Below are 16,150 nucleotides of genomic sequence, written 5' to 3'. Positions count from 1 at the left end.
AAAGGGACATTTATGCTGAATCTAAGGCAGCAGTTCTCAAACGTTTTCTGTCACGACCCACTTTGGAGGAAGACAGATGTTCATGCCACACCGTCCCAACAAAAATGTTGTATGAAATGTTACATTTTTATTGAAATAACGTTTTGTGACTCCTCCATCTATGCTTTTACAAAAGTGGAATAACAAAAAACTAGATTACTCCACAGAAATGAATAAAATGACCAATATTTCATCCCTGCAACACAACAAATATTTGGCAGAAAATAGTTTATTTTCACTGTAATTAACCTGTTTTGTGCTGTACATTTTTTCAAGATAATAACAAGAGTTTCACACTGCATATCCTTTCAAAACAACGATATGCAACCTGTGCAAAAGAAACACAATTAGTGCAGCTATGTACGAAACATCTCACACCTTTAATCAGTATCAGCGGCTGCAATGAGGCGGCTTTCCTACAAATGTTTTTCTCCAAGCCTGAATATGTATTTTACTATTGAGCGTTTCTTGAGCGTATTTTTGCTAAATACAATCTAGGAAGTGCTAAAAACGTTCGTCCACCAGAGAGCACTGACAAGTTTATTATTTTTTAATGTATCACTCATAACTAATGGTCACACTTATTTATAAATACCCATGGACTGTGTTTATAGCTGTTTGTTCATATTGAATCTGAAATATAGAGACTGCTTGCTGGAGTGCTGCATTGATGGATGATTCATTTAGCAAACAGGCATAAATGATGCAGCACTCTGAGTAAACTTGCTTGTTTGTCACATGAGTATGATTTCAGTATGTGTGCTACCTCATGGGAACTGTTAACTATTTCTTGGTATTAAACAGCGTATCTGTACTTCTCTTTTGTCGCTACACATTGTGGTATATATTTCTCAAATTGACCTGGTTCCTGTTTCCTAAGAAGGCAAAACATCACAAAAAATATTTCTTCTGATGTTACATGTCATCACTCCCTCCAGGAAATACACCACACCTTAATTCTGTTCCTTATGGTTTTATTCGTCTTACATCTCAATCAACGCAACCGGCATCAATCCACCGTCAAACAAACACCGTTCAAACGTCAACATTCATTTCAACACACAAAGTAAGCTGCTGTTCACAATAAACAAAATACCGTTTGTGAGCAAATGTGCACAACGAAACTTAAACTTCTACCTGTTCACATCTTCTTTATAGAACCTGCCATGACTAAATGTGTCCCAGCTCTATTATTAAATAGTATCGTATTAAAGACACTGCGTGCTGAACCCAAAGCTAAATTCAAACATGTATTCTTACTTTCTCCTGAGAAGTGGCTTCAGTGGAAAGTTTGAACAGCAGACATTTCTAAACCAGGAGATGCTTCTTCCTCTGAGATCTCATCAGACGCCTCGTTGGCCTGCAGGAGAAAAGGTTTGTGTTAATATCAGCTGGCGTCAATATTAATGATGCTCACTGTTCAAAATTTACTCAAACTCACCTGCGAGACATTAACGGAATCACTTTCTACAGGAGGTTCTGAAAAAAAGTGCAGAGGATTAACATGAAAAATAAAAGAGGATTTTGGATGTTCAGTTCCTTTTGCTGTGTGTGTGTTTCTTGTGGCTTCACCTCTGGGTTTACTGGCCCTCTTGCTGCAGATTATCAGCACAGACGCTGATAGAACGATCACCATGACGACCAGAGGCAGACGCACATACAGCAGCACACCTGTGGTTGTTTGAGCAGGTTGATGATGAGAAATATCTGAGAGCCTGCATAACTGCCAAGATAATAATATCAATTTAATATTTAAATGATGAAATAAATTCTTTATCACAAAGCAAATGTCCAACCTGTTGTTGTCTGTGTCTTCTGAGTGGTCTTGGTACCTTCAGGTGGGGCTGATGGAGGAGTGCAGCTTCCTGTGCTGGAGCTCACACTCTGTGTCGTAGTCTCTGTGGAGGCTGATGGGACTGATGCTGAAAAAGGTTGGACAGTCGTTGTTGGTTGAGAAGAGATCGGAGCTGAGAAACACACAACGAAACAACAAAGACACAATTATACAACAATATACTGATTGTACAGATACAAATATATATGTGGTAACATCTCACTTAAATAACCTTAATTATCTGCAAATGTATCACTGTATTTCTGATCACACAGTGAAGGTAATCAATGCGTTTGGTGCAACAAAATACTCAAATCAGCTGCAGTGAGTGACAGTCTGAATGTATCAGATATTTACAGTTAAACTGTTGGTTTAAATGATGATGAAACAATGACGGAAATATGCAGCTCTAACTTTAATCATTAGACTAAACACATGCAGGTATTTGAAACATCAACAGCTGTCAGTGAACAGTTAATTCTCTCAGTAGAAACTCACCTGGTGGATACGTTCCTTCTTCATATTTAATGCTGTATCTGCCACTCTCAGCTGTGACATCAGCGGTTTCAATGAGAATGTCTCCTTGTTCACACGGTTCCTTACAGAAGATCTTTGTTTTTCCAGAGAAAATGAACTCGCATCCAACTGTGATGTTTCCTCCTTCCTTTCCTGTTTGGACGAGGATCTCTGCATTGATGAGACCAGTGTTTCTGCCCCACAGTGCTGTTGAAAGGATGATCAATCAATAGTTATTATCTGGACTTCCCCTCTTCCCCTGGAATAAACTACCCAGTAACACTAGTCTGTGACTGTGGATGTGAAGAAATATTGCCTGAGATTAAACTGGCAGATTTACGGAAAAGAAAAAATAAATTTTTAGGCTTCCAAAAACATTTGAGAACAAAACAATTCGGAAAAATAACATCGTTCATCGTTAAACTTGGACAATTTAATTTAAGATTTCACTTCATTACCAAGTTAATAAGATAAATAAGAAACGAACAGCGTAAAACGTAATATTTTACAAAACCAAAAAGTTTATAGGATAAATATTGGGTTAATTCTTAAGTCATGGTGAAGAGTTACGACCATGAATGTCTATATTTATTCCTACTCTTTCTCACACATGTATTATTATTAGATACATATTGGGTTCATTGCTTGAGTTGTGGAAACAGCTACAACCATAACAGTGTGTTCTTATTCGTACTCCTTCTCAGACGTGTAATATCTATGATGAAATAACTGTTATTGTTTCTTCGTTTTATTGTTTTGCTGAGAGAAATGGACTGAGTTCATTAAGAGGATGAACACACACACACACACACACACATAATGCATATGTTGCTAGCTTGTAGCTATAAAGCCTGTTCAGTTGGTTAATTGACTGGTGAGAATCAACACAATCAAACTACGACACAAAGCAAATATGAGTTGTGTCTCTTTTCTGAAAACACACAAAAATAGAGAACTTATGCGGATAAAATTCAATCATCTCATCCAATGGATGCAGCTTGTTTTCCCAGATAGATCTTCTACTCAGAAATCTGCAGCTATAGTCAGATTTACTCTGGACTCTTTAATTCATTCTTGATTGAAGACTTATTTTGTTAAGTTGAAAGTACATTTACCCAAGTAGTCGAGTAGTTTAATATGCAACTGCGTTACTTTCATACTTATTCTGCACACTTGGATAACAATGTGGTAGTATATGTTCTTTTTTTGTACAGAATATTTCTTTAAGTTAGTTCAAGTATTTCAAGAACTAAGTACTTCTCCCCCCACTGAGTGACTCATACCAACTCTGCTCATCCTGTTTAACCACAGAAAGTAATAATTCTTGAACCAGTTTGAGATTTGATGAAACTTTGCTCGTGAGAAACAGTTTCTACTGCAAAGCTCAACTGACCCTCTATATAATAATAACATTTAAACATAGCAGAATGGTAGAAACAAAAAGTCAGCGTACTCACTGAAAAAGAAGAAGCAGATCAAAGTGTCAAAAACGTTCATGTTGGAGGTTCTGATGGTTAACGGCGCCTCTCTTCAGTCTTTACTAACAAACCAGGAAGTGGTGACTTCTCTAAATGATGTGACACCTCCTCCAAACACGTTACATTCTCTACTTTACACCCTTGTACTTTTTCATGTATAGTTGTAAGTCAGAAACATGTCTGTAACTTGCGCAGTAATGTAATGTTTTATCTATAAAAAGGTGTAATATGCAGCACATTTTTAATGTGTTATTTAACAGTTATCAGAAGTTACGCACAAAATAAGAGAACATTTAGATAACATCTTTTTCCATGAGGTCAGAGCTTCTTTGTAAAATCTCTTGTTCTCCCATCATGACACGAAACAAAGGCTGACTTTTGGCTTCCAGTGCTGCTACAGGACGAAACCCTCCTGCAAGGACTTGGTCCTCACACCTTCTTGTGATATCTCTCTTTTTAAGTGAAAACATTTTTATTACATGTTGTGAGTAGATAATTCTGTGGTATAATTCAGCAATAAGGTACAAGAGGCAGTACTTTATCATCCAATAATGTAACAGATCAGGGGTGTTGTTTGGCCCGACTCGCAGCGGAGGTATCTGAATATGTTTGTGGTCCATTACAATAAAAACTAATGACGATTGATATGAGACAATTCTGTAAAAAAATATTAGTTTTATTATTGTCAAGAAAACATATATTTTGAGTTTACCCAAATCCTCCCGAGCATGAAAGAAGCCTATTATGGACTCTTTTAGTCTTAAAGGTGATCTGAATATTTCATTAATTTCTTCAATATTCTACTATAATTCAAAGTAATAAAATATGGTACATATTTCGCCCACTATTGTCCTCATGTTAAATAAATGCCCTCAAAAAAACAATTATAATCCAAAAGACACAGTTCAAAGAATACAAAAACAAATACAGCGACTGGATTTACAATATATATTATCTTTCAATTCCAGCAGCCGTTGCTGCTCGGTGTCACATTTCTAATCACTGTAAAACAGTTAACAAATATAAAAGTTCTCAAAATAACGTGTTAAGTCCTCTGACTTGATAAAAACGTATCGTGGCCTGATTGTTACTCATTCAAACCCTTCGTTTGAATGTTGGTGGAGAACGGGGCGTCGGCGGCCTCTTCTGCTGCTGCTGATGTGGAGTAACAATTAACGTACGGAGGAAGTGAGTCTTCAGCGCGGCGGCCCCTCAGCTCCACGCACCGAGTAGATCACGTTATCTGTCTCACCACAAGCGGCAGAGCTGAGCGAGGCCTCGTCAAAGTCCACCTCAGAGTAGATCAGTTTATTAGAAGCGTCTTCAGCCTGTGATGACACAACGGGGGGGTCAAATTAATCACTTTGGTCGTTATGGTCATGTGACCATAACGACCATGCATCATTGCAGCGTGCGTGTTTCCTCGTATCATCAGCAGCATTTAAACTCCAGATGTATTGAACTCAAGTTCCACAGAGCAGTTCTCACATGTCATGACGTCTTCCTTTAATCAACAGAAGCTTGTGGTTCCAGATATGATCACAAACCAGCCTGGTTCCTGTTTCTTGATGATTTTGTGAAATGATAAATGGACTGAGCTTGTATGAACCTGTTTGTCTTTAGTCTTTTTAGTCTCTCGATCATTGAAAGTGCTCAAAAGTTACATTTCTGAATGAAAAAATAGACTAAAATAGAGTTTCTTCTCCAACTGTATTCATTTAACCTGATTTTCTTACCAAAGGTAAAAAACCTGTAATTCTTTTAAATCTGAAACTGAACTGAGGTTCTTTCAAACCCTCTTTTGGAGATTTTATCCCAATCTTCTGTTTAATCTAGCAAATATAATTTTTAATAAACAAATCAACATCTTTATTTGTCTCAGACCACCTCTGAAGGCCTGGTTCAAGTTTCGTACATTAAAAAGATATTTTTAGAACGGCCGTCTTTGGGCGGGGGACAGATATCGCTTGTGTGAAACCAAACATCCTCGCAAAGATTCAACTCACCGTCTCATGAGAAGTGGCTGCAGTTGCAAAGCTGTAAACATCTGTAGTTTCATTTTGTTTGGTGTATTTTACAGAAGTGTAAAGAGATGAAATGTCTACAGGAGGAGATGTGCTGCGTCTGTCCTCCTCTCTGATCTCCTCGTACACACGGTTGTCCTGAAGGAGGAGAAGAGTTTGTAATAACAGCGTGAAGGCTTCATATTCATGAATGATGCTGTGATGTCACACATTCACTCAAACACACCTCTGTGTCATTCGGGTTCATCGTATCCACAAGATGATCTGAAAGGGAACCAGTTCAGTATCTGAGGTCAAAGAAACAACTTTGTCTTGAACAGTCATATTTGTGTGCTATTTTTTGTGTGATTATTTTTATCTTTTTTTTATACTATTATGGCTAACGTAAAATAAATGAATTAATACAAATGAAAGATGAATTACATTATCTTTTCATCCAACTGTGAAAATGTGTGGAAGATAATTAAAGTGTCCTTTCTTTAGGTGACAGAAAATACTAAAAGGTGTGTGTGTGTGTGTGTGTGTGTGTGTGTGTGTGTGTGTGTGTGTGTGTGTGTGTGTGTGTGTGTGTGTGTGTGTGTGAGTGTTTCTTGTTGCTTCACCTTTGGGTTTACTGGTCCTCTTCCTGCAGAGTATCAGTGCAGCTGCCAATAACACAACGATCATGACGGCCAGAGACAGACCCACATACAGCAGCTCGCCTGAGGCTGTTTGAGCAGAGGAACCAGTTTGTTTCTCACTTTATTCTGGAATATATCTGATCCTGATTAACAGTCAAGCTAACGATATCAACTTAAAATGTCCAACCTGTTGTTGTCTGTGTCTTCTGAGTGGTCTTGGTACCTTCAGGTGGGGCTGATGGAGGAGTGCAGCTTCCTGTGCTGGAGCTCACACTCTGTGTCGTAGTCTCTGTGGAGGCTGATGGGACTGATGCTGAAAAAGGTTGGACAGTCGTTGTTGGTTGAGAAGAGATCGGAGCTGAGAAACACACAACGAAACAACAAAGACACAATTATACAACAATATACTGATTGTACAGATACAAATATATATGTGGTAACATCTCACTTAAATAACCTTAATTATCTGCAAATGTATCACTGTATTTCTGATCACACAGTGAAGGTAATCAATGCGTTTGGTGCAACAAAATACTCAAATCAGCTGCAGTGAGTGACAGTCTGAATGTATCAGATATTTACAGTTAAACTGTTGGTTTAAATGATGATGAAACAATGACGGAAATATGCAGCTCTAACTTTAATCATTAGACTAAACACATGCAGGTATTTGAAACATCAACAGCTGTCAGTGAACAGTTAATTCTCTCAGTAGAAACTCACCTTCTTCAACTGTGATCTCAATCTCCCAGTATGATGGAGAGAAAGTAAGAGATCTATCCAAACCACATCTGTACTTTCCTGCATCAGACTTATTCAGCTTTGTGATGCTCACATTCAGACGTGTAGATCTTAGTGGATACGTTCCTTCTTCATATTTAATGCTGTATCTGCCACTCTCAGCTGTGACATCAGTGGTTTCAATGAGAATGTCTCTTTGTTCACACGGTTCCTTACAGAAGATCTTTGTTTTTCCAGAGAGTTTGAACTCGCATCCAACTGTGATGTTTCCTCCTTCCTTTCCTGTTTGGACGAGGATCTCTGCATTGATGAGACCAGTGTTTCTGCCCCACAGTGCTGTTGAAAGGATGATCAATCAATAGTTATTATCTGGACTTCCCCTCTTCCCCTGGAATAAACTACCCAGTAACACTAGTCTGTGACTGTGGATGTGAAGAAATATTGCCTGAGATTAAACTGGCAGATTTACGGAAAAGAAAAAATAAATTTTTAGGCTTCCAAAAACATTTGAGAACAAAACAATTCGGAAAAATAACATCGTTCATCGTTAAACTTGGACAATTTAATTTAAGATTTCACTTCATTACCAAGTTAATAAGATAAATAAGAAACGAACAGCGTAAAACGTAATATTTTACAAAACCAAAAAGTTTATAGGATAAATATTGGGTTAATTCTTAAGTCATGGTGAAGAGTTACGACCATGAATGTCTATATTTATTCCTACTCTTTCTCACACATGTATTATTATTAGATACATATTGGGTTCATTGCTTGAGTTGTGGAAACAGCTACAACCATAACAGTGTGTTCTTATTCGTACTCCTTCTCAGACGTGTAATATCTATGATGAAATAACTGTTATTGTTTCTTCGTTTTATTGTTTTGCTGAGAGAAATGGACTGAGTTCATTAAGAGGATGAACACACACACACACACACACACATAATGCATATGTTGCTAGCTTGTAGCTATAAAGCCTGTTCAGTTGGTTAATTGACTGGTGAGAATCAACACAATCAAACTACGACACAAAGCAAATATGAGTTGTGTCTCTTTTCTGAAAACACACAAAAATAGAGAACTTATGCGGATAAAATTCAATCATCTCATCCAATGGATGCAGCTTGTTTTCCCAGATAGATCTTCTACTCAGAAATCTGCAGCTATAGTCAGATTTACTCTGGACTCTTTAATTCATTCTTGATTGAAGACTTATTTTGTTAAGTTGAAAGTACATTTACCCAAGTAGTCGAGTAGTTTAATATGCAACTGCGTTACTTTCATACTTATTCTGCACACTTGGATAACAATGTGGTAGTATATGTTCTTTTTTTGTACAGAATATTTCTTTAAGTTAGTTCAAGTATTTCAAGAACTAAGTACTTCTCCCCCCACTGAGTGACTCATACCAACTCTGCTCATCCTGTTTAACCACAGAAAGTAATAATTCTTGAACCAGTTTGAGATTTGATGAAACTTTGCTCGTGAGAAACAGTTTCTACTGCAAAGCTCAACTGACCCTCTATATAATAATAACATTTAAACATAGCAGAATGGTAGAAACAAAAAGTCAGCGTACTCACTGAAAAAGAAGAAGCAGATCAAAGTGTCAAAAACGTTCATGTTGGAGGTTCTGATGGTTAACGGCGCCTCTCTTCAGTCTTTACTAACAAACCAGGAAGTGTTCACTTCTCTAAAGGACCGAGTCCCTCCTCCAAAGACATCACATCCTCTACTTTACGCCCTTGTACTTTTTTATGTATGATTGTTCGTCAGAAATATGTCTGTGACTTGTGCAGTAATGTAATGTTTTTGTCTAAAAAAAGTATAAGATGCAGAAGGATTTTTATAGAAATTATAATATGAATCTAATTGATCCACAGATGGCATTTCTCCGGTGTAATTTAAAGTTATTAGTTTATGCTTCTGCGTTTTCAGAGAAACGCAAGGAAACGCAGACGCAAGAGCCTCTTGCGTGTCCCTTGCGTGCCTTTTCACTCCTCCTTGCGTCCTTGCGTGCGTCGACCCATTTTTCGAAATCGTCGAAAGCGACGCAATCCTCCCGCAGCGCACCGGGCTGCGATTGGTCCGCTAACTGCGTCCGTTAGAGTCTCACATTTCCGCTTTCATAGCCCGATACCGCCATTATTAAAACGAAGAACGTTTACGAGAGAACGGAGCAGATTGAAGAGCTTTTATCGGAAGAAATGCGTAAATATGACCGCTTCTACAAGCCGTCCGACTATAAGGACGCGCGGATGGCCTCTGATTCACGGAGGGAGATCTCCACACACGTCGGTCGAGAGGTGTCTATAAAGTCTATGATAAATAAACAAACCAACGACTTCCACACACAAAGACGTCACTCTCTAGGTCGTCTTCAACAAAAACACGTCACTCCACCGGTTGTTCTGGCGGTGAATTGCTCTGCAACACACGCAAGACTTTTAGAACCGTGATTTGACGCAGACGCATGCGCCAGCCTTTAGTAGGCGTTCCCTCAAAAGACAGAAACGATAACATGCTTTTGCATGAGGTCAGAGCTCCCATTTCCTTCTAAGAATCTAACTTGAGGGATTTGAAAGATTTAAAAAGAGGCTGTAGGGAAAATACATTCACACTTATGAGTATTAACACACACAAAACGCCTTGGAAAAGAATCAAACCCATTTGGAAGTTTATTATCATCTGGATTACTTTAAAAAAACAACCAAAGTCAAGTGAATAAACTACTGACACGCTTTGAGTGATGTACAGCTATTAAATACATTTTTATCTCACACTGTATGCAGCTTTCTACAAAACAATTGCACCAGACATCTAGACAGACACCCACATATAAAACAAGTTTAATCTTAATTTGATGGAGTTCACTTTCAACAACTTTTGTTAACGTGGACGCACAGACACACACGTTCTGTCTCAGGGCTGCATGCGGATGGCTCCGTCCAGTCTGATGACCTCTCCATTAATCATGGGGTTCTCAGCCAGTGATGTCACCAGGTGGGCAAACTCAGCGGGGTCTCCCAGGCGCGAAGGGAAGGGCACCTGGCGGGCGAGAAAGGAGCGAACTTTCTCTGGGAGACCAGCCAGGAGGGGAGTGGAGAACAGACCTGCACGGAGAAAAAGAATATTGAGCTGCATACACCGAGGAAATGTCTCCTTCCAATTGGTGCTTAGCTGCAAACAGAAAGGGGTCCTAATGTGGACAAGCGGGGCTACACTGATGCCACCGAGCCATAACCGCCCTGGTCCCAGAGGGTTGTTGTTGTTGTCGTCACACCGATAGAACGAGTGACTGGAACCACATCCAACCGCTAATACGAATAAGAACCGAACCTTTGACTCTGTGTGTACCGTTACACTCCAAACACTGACCTGGTGCTATGGTGATGACTCGGATGCCCATGGGGGCCAGATCTCGTGCAATGGGGAGGGTCATTCCTACAATACCACCTTTCGAGGCTGAATATGCTGCCTGACCGACCTGGAGAGGAAAAAGAGAGCACGAGCTTAAGAAATGGAGCGACCACTCGGTTTATTTTATGCTTCTCGGTTTGTTTCCAATGACCTGTCCGTCAAAGGCTGCCACACTCGCTGTGTTAATGATGCAGCCTCTGTGTCCGTCCGCATCAGGCTCGTTCTTCCCCATTTCACCCACAGCAAGACGAATGACATTAAAGGTTCCTGCAATGTTCACCTGCAGAAAGACAGAGCAAGTTCTAATTGTTAAAGCGTAAAGGGAGGTGGATGGTGGCGGCGCTGACGGTCCGACCGGCGAACGGTAGTTCCTGGATTTCTGCTGCATTAATGTGTATATTGTCTATAACGGCTGTAGATATTTATAGATACACATTTTTTTATAACTGATAGGAGCTTTTAAAAAAGCAAAATCTCAAGAACTTCAGACTTGTTCTTAAGTACAGAGCTTGAGTGACTAAGTAACATTTCTCAGCTGGAGTTGTCACACAGCTGGAAGCGGTATTTTTTTGTTCTACTGGTATGAATGCCTTACCATGATTACACGCTGGAAGTCCTCCAGGCTGTGAGGGAGGTCCTTCTTAAAGTTATACGTTTTAACGGCGACAGCGATGCCGGCACAATTAACTGCCAGGTCGAGCTTCCCAAACTTCTCTCTGGCCAGCGACACTGCTGACTGCACATCTGCCTCTGAGGTCACCTGGGAAATGACATCGATGTCACCAAGCGCACGTGTGTAAATGCACCATATAAGATACCAGATCTTTGCATCCAGCAACTAGAGAAAAGTCTTGCAGAAATCATTTGGGAAAGGTCACCGTGTACCATATGTCATTATGTCAAATGATGCGTGAGTGCCATCTGGTGAGCTGAGAGCATAATATTAAAGCTCCAATCACATCTGCAACCTTGATCTATAATGTGTTAATCCTATTATTAAGTCTTCCTAATATGTATTATCCTTAATGTTTTGAAGGGCGAATATTGTGATTATCAATAATAAATTATTTGAATCCTACAGCTATACTGATTTGACACAACTTTTGTAATGGTCGTATGTTTAGTGGTTTCACAGGAGTGGGTGGCGAGTTTTGGACTCACATCTGCAGGAGCGAAGGCACAGCGGTCTCCCAGACTGGCAGCCAGAGCCGGTCCATCGGAGGAGGGCAGGTCCAGGATCACAGCGGACGCTCCGTTCTGGATCAGACGCTCCACTGTGGCCCGGCCCAGACCTGACGCGCCGCCTGTAACCAGGCCGACCATTCCCTACGCAACACACAGACACACACACGGACAGGGACGGACCAGAGGGCGGGACAGGAATTGAGGAATGCTGGAAAATGTTTAAAAAGAACAAACGTGTAAAAAAATATCAGCAAAATCACTTCATAATTTAATAGTTGGAAAGCGAGGAAATAAAGATTAGAATTGAACTGGTAATTTTTTGTGGAGCTGAACAGATCCGACAAGTAATTAATGAGTCAATGAAATTAAAGATAAGAACTTTATTCATCCCAAAGAATATTCTTTCAGAAATCGTGTCTTTGGGTGAGTTCTGTTGAAGCAAACTGCATAATATCTGTGAATAGGCAGACAAATTAGTGAGTTTAGATTGTAGGAAATTGTGTTATTGTGAAAATGTTTTATATAGTAATTTAAGAGCCGATTAGGATTAGTCAGTTCTTTTCCCAGTTGTATTTTTTCGCAGACAAAGCCCTGTTTTCAAATGCATTGTCCAGCTGTCTCAGATGACTTTTAAATAGTTTATTTAGCCTGGGAAGTAGAGGCATTTCTAAACACATAAAAGGGACCACCTTTAGTCTATCAGACATTCTACAGCACACATGAAGTGAAACATTGGTTTTAAAGTTTGCACAGGGAGGGGACGACAGACCTAAACTAAGAAGAAACCAAACCCTGTACGTAACTAACGTGACGTATTGTAGTGCAGTGAACTGTGCAATCATTAAATCAGAGATTTTGTTGATTTGTTTCAGGGAGAAATATTTAAGTGTTCGCGTGTCAGTGTAACCGAGACGACAAAGGTTGACGCACTGCTAAAGACTCATTGAGTGAATGAAACTTCGTAACTACGAGGAAAGCTAAAGAACAGGAAGGAGAAAAACCACACACGAATCTCAAAAACCGACTTTAAACGAGTGCATCGCGTCCTGGTGTCTGTGAGTGAATCGTGTCGGTGTTGCTATGTGACGATTTAGCGTGATGTTTCCTCACCTTGACACACCGAATGTTCGCCATGTTGGTTTGTGGATGAACTTTCTTCTTCTTCGGGGTTTAATCGGGTTGCTTCAACCAGTCTAGAGATGCACGACTGCCACCAGCTGGCTGGGAGGGTGAAAAACAGGGGGAATTATTCAAGCGAAAAAGCTATTTTAGATTATTAAAATCACGAGATGGTCCGGTACTCTGACTGTACATAGTTTTGCACCAGCACACTCTGCCGTCAGAGAGATGCAGCTGTCTGTAAATGTAAAGAGTCTGACTTTGGTACAAAGCGGTGTATCGCCACGTGGTACGGTGGGACGTTCATTATTTAATTAAAATAAAACTAAAAACCCAATATTAAATCATATAGAACAAAACTAGCATTCAAATGAAATATACAAAATAGCAATGATACATACTTAATAATATATAATACATTTTTAAGGGGAGTATAATACTATAATAGTTCACATGTGAGAGCTCGGTCTAAATATTTTTTTATCCCTCACTGGACATGACGTGGCTGTTGCGTTATGGACGAGGTTTTAAGCCCCGTTTACTTCCGTCTGATTTGACCAATTGGCGGGTGTTTTTAGGGAACGCCCCCTCCAGCATATGACGGTTGCTATCCAATCACAGCAGCCCTGCTGCTCAACGAGGTCAACTCAGGTGACTCGAGCTTCAGGAAGTTTAGTAGGTTCACATTACAACGATTTGATTTGTTATGGATTTATTTGTGGTGGACGAATAACTAAGGACTTGTAATACGAAGCTAGAAATGGTCTACAATACAAGTAACATTTATGAATTCCGATTCAATCAAAGGTACACGTTTTATACATATAAGTAGAGGTACTCATAATGGAGAATAGCACAATTTAGCATTATAGACTTTTATAAGTAACTATTATAGTATATTTGACTGAATTTATATATTTGCATTGTCATCTTAAGGTTGATGCTGGTAGCTTGTAAAATCACCCCAGTGATCAATAGTTTTTTGCTTAATCATCAATAAACAGATGCACAACATTACATCGTTCTGCATGTTTATTATAGTGTGTATAATTAATTTGAGTCTGCTGGGTCAATTAACAAATTGAAAAGGGGATTTTACTTCCCTCAGAAAATTGAAATTGTTAAGTGAAGCACATCACCTCACAGTACCTCACAATTGTACAGTACTATATTAATTTCATATTTACTTATTATACTATCTACTTAACCAGAAAGTACAGGGGAATAGTAATTTGCTGAAAACCTGGTACATTACATCTTTTTATTTTGAATACATATATGCATGATATGTCCAACATGTTTCATTATTCATTTAATAATCCTTCAATTGAATCTGGCTAAAAACAAACGTCCCAGTAAGACATGTAATGAAGCACATAAACAATATATGCAGGTATTAATTATTTTTTTAAAATACAGATCTTTCTACCATTACATTAAGAATCTATGATGATGACTGATGACCATGTAATATATCAGAACCTTTGGCACAATAGCACACACTAACCAGGTGGATGAAGAAGGAAAACCAATGATTCTGTAGACTAACCCTAATCCTAGCAATACACAAATAAATAAGACAAGTGATGTAGTACACGCTTCCTGCAGATAATCTTAACAAAGACATGTAATGTGGGCTGAATAAAGGGCCATGGTGTTTACGTCAGCACACACTGCAAAACCTGGGAGACTTAATTATGCTGCCACGCTGTGTAAGGCAGTATGTTGTATAGTTGTATCTCCAAATTAGGGGTTGCAATATCCTAAACCCCACAACAACACAACATACTACCTCACCACAGCACAGCTACAGACACATCTGCCCTTGGACATCGTACAACGTTGTTTTTTTCTATCCATCCTCTAATGTACATTAGAGCTGCAATTTTAAATAGGAATAATGTCAAGAATTTACATTTGACAATTATTATCTATTGTCAAATAGCTCATGATTCCCCATTGATGGCTAAGAAATGTCAGTAATAAACATACTGAATCCATGATAGAGGCGTCTTCTGAATAGGGGCAAACAAGAACAGCAAAATGCAGTATATAAGAAACAAAATTAATCATATGTCCATAATAGAAATTTAAGATCCCCGTTGATCACCAATGGCAACAGAGGCATAAGTTGCCGTGGCAACTGAGCAAGTTGAGGATATGCTGGTGGTCTCCATCATGTAGGTGAAGGTTTAGGTTGCCGTGAGAAAGACAGTAGGCTGTATAGTTATCTCCCAGATCTGGTGTGATCCTAAAACTATACAAACTACTACCTCATCCCAAAGTTTCCTCTTCAGCTCCAACAATGGAAAATCCGTTTACTTTCAGATCAGGATACACATCATGGAATAAATGATGTTACCTTGTTTTACAAAATGACGAGAAGACAGAATACGTGAGCAATCCACAGAAAACGATGTAGCCTATTCCTCAAAAGGCTTGCTGTCCTTGAGGAAGAATCTCCAGTGCCAGAAGACAACCTGGGGAACCAGAAAAAAGCACTTTATAAAAGGGGGGCCGGACCTGACAGAGTGTCCTCGCGAACGCTCCCAACGAATGTCAAACAGCGACCAGTGAGCGACAGCTAACGGGTTCCGCTGGTAGCTTCACCAGGTGAGGCTAACGAGCTAAAGCGGACACCACCTAACGCCAAACCTTTTAGGTAAGTCACCATTAGCTGCTCAGAAAATGACGTTAAGCGCGTGTTAGCATTACGATGACATCTATTAAATTAGTAACAACGACCACACGTCGCGAGATATTTAATTTAGCTTTTAACCGCGACAGCAGCCTCGGAAGTCGGCTAGCCAGCTAGGTAGCCCGGTAGTGCTCACAAGCTAGCTGACAGCTAGCTGGAATTGGCGGTTCTCGTCCTCTCGGTCCACCCGCTGTCACGTCCGTCCGTCCGTCCGTCCCGCGCGGCTCCCAAGAGGTTCATCGGTTTCAGTAACGGCTGTTGACGTTAAGCTGAACGCAGATTTTACTCGTACAGCGTTTAGATCTTTAAGAGCCGAAGAATCGCAGAAAACGGTATTTCGATGCCTCGCTTCACCACGCCAAAAGGATCACGTGAGCGCCCCCTAACGAGGCCCCCCTGCCTACGTCACGCTGGTGTCAGTGGCGGACCGAGAACCGAGGGGGGCCGAGTCGGACCAAGTCCAGCTGTCATTC

General features: G+C 39.8%; 2 protein-coding genes across 4 annotated transcripts; both read right to left on the bottom strand.

The window, feature by feature from the left end:
• Positions 1 to 252: 252 nt before the first annotated feature.
• LOC120829459 (uncharacterized) lies at positions 253 to 9,667 on the bottom strand. Its single transcript, XM_078086201.1, has 14 exons — positions 8,839 to 9,667; positions 7,235 to 7,588; positions 6,699 to 6,869; positions 6,494 to 6,598; positions 6,118 to 6,155; positions 5,973 to 6,029; positions 5,066 to 5,195; positions 4,959 to 5,022; positions 3,847 to 3,917; positions 2,372 to 2,596; positions 1,836 to 2,006; positions 1,612 to 1,710; positions 1,481 to 1,518; positions 253 to 1,399 (listed from the first exon to the last, which is right to left on the bottom strand). The coding sequence occupies exons 1-14, from the start codon at positions 8,876 to 8,878 to the stop codon at positions 1,319 to 1,321; spliced, it is 1,644 nt and encodes a 547-aa protein (XP_077942327.1). The 5' UTR covers positions 8,879 to 9,667; the 3' UTR covers positions 253 to 1,318.
• Positions 9,668 to 9,904: 237 nt separating this feature from the next.
• Positions 9,905 to 16,078, bottom strand: hsd17b10 (hydroxysteroid (17-beta) dehydrogenase 10). 3 transcript variants are annotated; one of them, XM_040193572.2, is made up of 8 exons: positions 15,814 to 16,078; positions 15,342 to 15,459; positions 12,971 to 13,081; positions 11,837 to 12,001; positions 11,271 to 11,435; positions 10,827 to 10,955; positions 10,634 to 10,742; positions 9,905 to 10,368 (listed from the first exon to the last, which is right to left on the bottom strand). In XM_040193572.2, exons 3-8 carry the CDS (start codon positions 12,992 to 12,994, stop codon positions 10,178 to 10,180), a joined length of 783 nt encoding a protein of 260 aa, XP_040049506.1. In that variant the 5' UTR covers positions 12,995 to 13,081; positions 15,342 to 15,459; positions 15,814 to 16,078; the 3' UTR covers positions 9,905 to 10,177. The 3 variants fall into 3 exon arrangements, with proteins under 3 accessions (XP_040049506.1, XP_077946349.1, XP_077946352.1); XM_078090223.1 differs by lacking the exons at positions 15,342 to 15,459; positions 15,814 to 16,078 and having other exon boundaries at positions 12,971 to 13,099; XM_078090226.1 differs by lacking the exons at positions 15,342 to 15,459; positions 15,814 to 16,078 and having other exon boundaries at positions 11,837 to 12,068; positions 12,971 to 13,018.
• Between the last annotated feature and the right edge of the window lie 72 nt (positions 16,079 to 16,150).

The sequence above is a fragment of the Gasterosteus aculeatus genome, chromosome 2 (genome assembly GCF_964276395.1).
Source record: "Gasterosteus aculeatus chromosome 2, fGasAcu3.hap1.1, whole genome shotgun sequence".
Taxonomy (NCBI): Eukaryota; Metazoa; Chordata; class Actinopteri; order Perciformes; family Gasterosteidae; genus Gasterosteus; species Gasterosteus aculeatus.
This window is presented reverse-complemented; position numbering and strand designations above follow the sequence as displayed.

What these genes read in the sequence shown, in the direction of transcription:
- hsd17b10 (XM_040193572.2), bottom strand. Translation starts at nt 12,994, where the DNA reads ATGGCGAACATTCGGTGTGTCAAG. An exon ending in CGAACATTCGGTGTGTCAAG is followed by an intron (nt 12,002 to 12,970) that starts GTGAGGAAACAT and finishes TGTGTTGCGTAG; the next exon opens with GGAATGGTCGGCCTGGTTAC. An exon ending in GTGCCTTCGCTCCTGCAGAT is followed by an intron (nt 11,436 to 11,836) that starts GTGAGTCCAAAA and finishes GTCATTTCCCAG; the next exon opens with GTGACCTCAGAGGCAGATGT.
- LOC120829459 (XM_078086201.1), bottom strand. Translation starts at nt 8,878, where the DNA reads ATGAACGTTTTTGACACTTTGATCTGCTTCTTCTTTTTCA. An exon ending in GAAGACACAGACAACAACAG is followed by an intron (nt 6,599 to 6,698) that starts GTTGGACATTTT and finishes CTGCTCAAACAG; the next exon opens with CCTCAGGCGAGCTGCTGTAT. An exon ending in AGAAGGAACGTATCCACCAG is followed by an intron (nt 2,007 to 2,371) that starts GTGAGTTTCTAC and finishes TGTGTTTCTCAG; the next exon opens with CTCCGATCTCTTCTCAACCA.